General features: G+C 38.0%; 1 protein-coding gene and 1 long non-coding RNA gene across 3 annotated transcripts in view; one reads left to right on the top strand and one right to left on the bottom strand.

Annotated features, from left to right (window-relative positions):
• LOC106532778 (uncharacterized) overlaps positions 1–1,207 on the top strand; it is a 5,450-nt gene extending 4,243 nt beyond the window's left edge. For both annotated transcript variants that reach the window (XR_001312144.1, XR_001312143.1), the window contains one exon: positions 562–1,207. This is a non-coding gene — a long non-coding RNA (uncharacterized LOC106532778). The remainder of the gene's footprint in view (positions 1–561) is intronic.
• The window catches only part of ppox (protoporphyrinogen oxidase), a 13,119-nt gene that overhangs the window by 8,208 nt on the left and 1,888 nt on the right, over positions 1–3,023 (bottom strand). The window contains exons 3-5 of the mRNA XM_014028919.1: positions 1,605–1,739; positions 1,245–1,360; positions 649–781 (exon numbers count right to left, since the gene is read on the bottom strand). Coding sequence (XP_013884373.1) covers positions 649–781; positions 1,245–1,360; positions 1,605–1,739 — 384 coding nt within the window. The remainder of the gene's footprint in view (positions 1–648; positions 782–1,244; positions 1,361–1,604; positions 1,740–3,023) is intronic.

Here is a 3,023-nt window from a genome sequence, read left to right as displayed (position 1 = left end):
GATTTAAGATGAGGACCTATCAAAGATGGCGGCTGCAGTGAAATGTTACGGTCTTTATGTTTAGCTATGATGTCTATGTAGTACTTTTTCCGCCAAAATACTACTAAAATCTGTGACGTTTTGGCTAGTCAGAATTATTATTCAAGATATCTTAAGGGAATGTAGTGGTCACCCTGGGTGGAATAAACGTTCCACCTGCCTTTGACCTTGACCACGGAAGGCCTCCTTTAAAGAACAGAAATCTGTTCATTTTTTTATGGTCATAACATGTTTAGTCAAAACATATAAAGAACATTACTATTTTGTTTATTATCTTGATTATAGAGAATAAAATGAAATAAAATGTCCCTTAATTGTTTAAGAAAACATGTTATGACCATAAAAAAATGAACAGATTTCTGTTCTTTAAAGGAGGCCTTCCGTGGTCAAGGTCAAAGGCAGGTGGAACGTTTATTCCACCCAGGGTGACCACTACATTATGCACACTGGTATGTAAACCAGTTTTTTCCCCCTTATTACATTTATATTTCATGACTAAACCCATTATTTGTACATTTTCAGCACTCAAGTCTAAAGTTCCACTCTGTGGGGTTCAATAAATCCAGGCCCTGATCGGCAGTAAGAAACAACTTGGAGAAATCCGGTTACCTCCTTTCCGAGCCTCCTGGAAACAAACGAATGGATCGACTCGTCGTCCTCTTTTCCCTTCTTGACCAGAATCTCAGGAGCCAAGCTGAACAGGAGGGGGCGGGAAAAAGGCGGGACTGTTCGAAAAATCCCACTAATAACAAAAACGTAAAGACAGGTAATTCATGTCGACGTCAGGAATAATTTCTGTTTTAAACAAAGTGGGATGATTCATTTTTTAATAAAAATCATTTTTGATACACATAAACTTGTTTCTATCAGTCAAGAATAATAGTTTTAGAAATGATGTTTTTTGAAAACTTTGTCAGTTTATTAATTATTCCTGTCCTGGTTCTATAAACGTGCTCAAATAGGACAGATCTCAGGGAGCAGACTCTACAAACTGGTTTTAGTTTAGTTCTCCTGTTTGTACTTCAAGCTGTTTTCATCATCCAGGTGTTAACATGTTCTGGACTTTACAGATGTGGTGCTGAGAGCTGGTGTGGTAGTAGCTGAGAGTCAGTCGCCATCTTTAATGCAAGGACTTTTAAAATAAATCTCTATTTCTTTCTTTCTTCAATGTGTGTGATGTAAGGAAAAAACATTCACTCATTCACCTGAATCCTGAAGGCATCCTGTGAAGCTGTCCTCTGACATACAGGTATCTGTTCTTGGAGGACTCATGGCTGTAGGAAACGGGCAAAATCTCCCCCTCTAGACCCAGATCCTCCACCTGCAGACACACGTTTGGATCTTTTTAACAAGAACTGTTCAACTCACCGACTCAGATCTTCTTACCTTTATCAGTCATGCCTCAAATCTTTAGGATTTGCTTCAATTTGAAGATCGAATCACTTATTCATCCTTGTACCATTTTATTTTTACTTCAAACTTCATATTTATAAAGGGTGACGTCGTGACACTGGTTTGTAAATGAGCTGAGTTGATCCCATCTGATTTATTTAGGCAGAACTGACCATATTGAGGGTGTTGTGTCCCACTGGCCCGGCAGGTCGAATCCCTCTTGGTCCATGTTCAAATACTGCCCCATCGGACCTCCGTGAGGACCACAGCCAACCTCCAAAACGACCGCTGGACTCCAAAACAATCACCTGTTTTAATGAGAAAATCTGCTCTTCAGTTTTATTTACAAATGTACAACAAAAAACACGAATAAATCAGAAAGCATCGTTCTATTTAAGAAACCTGGCACACCACACATTATTTTACCCATTTGGACACATTACTGACCTATTTTCTTTTAAACTTGGCAAAAGGGAAACAGGAAGTGACATCAAAGGGGAACTCCTTTAAGAAATATAACTCGCTGGTCTTTGTTGAAACATTATGAGTTGAACTCTGACTCTTCTTTATGTTTCTGTCTGATAACAACTCAAAATCATCTAAAACATCAGATTCCTCTCCACAGTCTGGGCTGTTGAGCATTTTAGCTTAGCTCTGTTGTCATGCAGACGTTCCCCTTTGACATCACTTCCTGTTACTTCACATGCAAATATCTCCAGTTCAAGTTCAAGCTTATTTATATAGCGCCAAGTCACAACATAACGTTGTCTCAGGGCGCGGTACATAAAAAGAATAAAGAAGAACCCTGCAGGCTGCGTTGAATCACTTCTTATATCTCAACAACTGTTCATCTCAGCAGCATGAAAAATATTTTGTAAAATGTTCTCAGTGTTATCTTTCCAAAAATGCATTTATATTATTACATTTTTTTGATGTCACAGGCACTTTAAATACAATAAGTCAAAGAAAACTTCTTTATATTAAAGAAACTTGTCATATTACACATTACATTAACTATTTTGTCACATAACTATTTTCTTTCGAACTTGGTTCAGCTAAAGTGAAACAGGAAGTGACATCAAAGGGGAATTCTTTAAGAAAAGAAAACTCTGGTCTTTGTTTATTGAAACATATTTGAACTCTGACTCTTCCTCTCTCGCTGACAGTGACTCAGTATAATAATAAACCAGATTCTTTACGGTTGGTGCTGTTGTAGCGACGCTCTGTTCACATGCTCTCATTCCCCTTTGACGTCACTTCCTGTTTCTGCACCTGCAAATATCTCAACAATTGTTCATCTCAGTAGCATTATTATTTTTTGCAATATGTTATCTATGTTGTCATTTCAAAAATGCATTCATATTTATTTTAAAAGTTTGATGTTACAGGCACTTTAATGTTTTTATTAAACACACAGTTAAAGCTGGTCAAAAATGTTCAGCTGTCATGGATAAAAATGTATCTTTTAAAGGGACAGTGTGTAGGATTTGTTGTTTTCAGCGACATCTAGTGGTTGAGTGGTTGAATCATCCTCCCCGGTCCTCCCCCCACCCCCACCCCCCGCTTCCAAACACAAAGGAGTTGCTACGGTG

The sequence above is a fragment of the Austrofundulus limnaeus genome, unplaced genomic scaffold (genome assembly GCF_001266775.1).
Source record: "Austrofundulus limnaeus strain Quisiro unplaced genomic scaffold, Austrofundulus_limnaeus-1.0 Scaffold830, whole genome shotgun sequence".
In the NCBI taxonomy this organism is placed as follows: Eukaryota; Metazoa; Chordata; class Actinopteri; order Cyprinodontiformes; family Rivulidae; genus Austrofundulus; species Austrofundulus limnaeus.
Note: the sequence above shows the minus strand (reverse complement) of the source record. Positions and strands in the feature narration are given on the sequence as shown.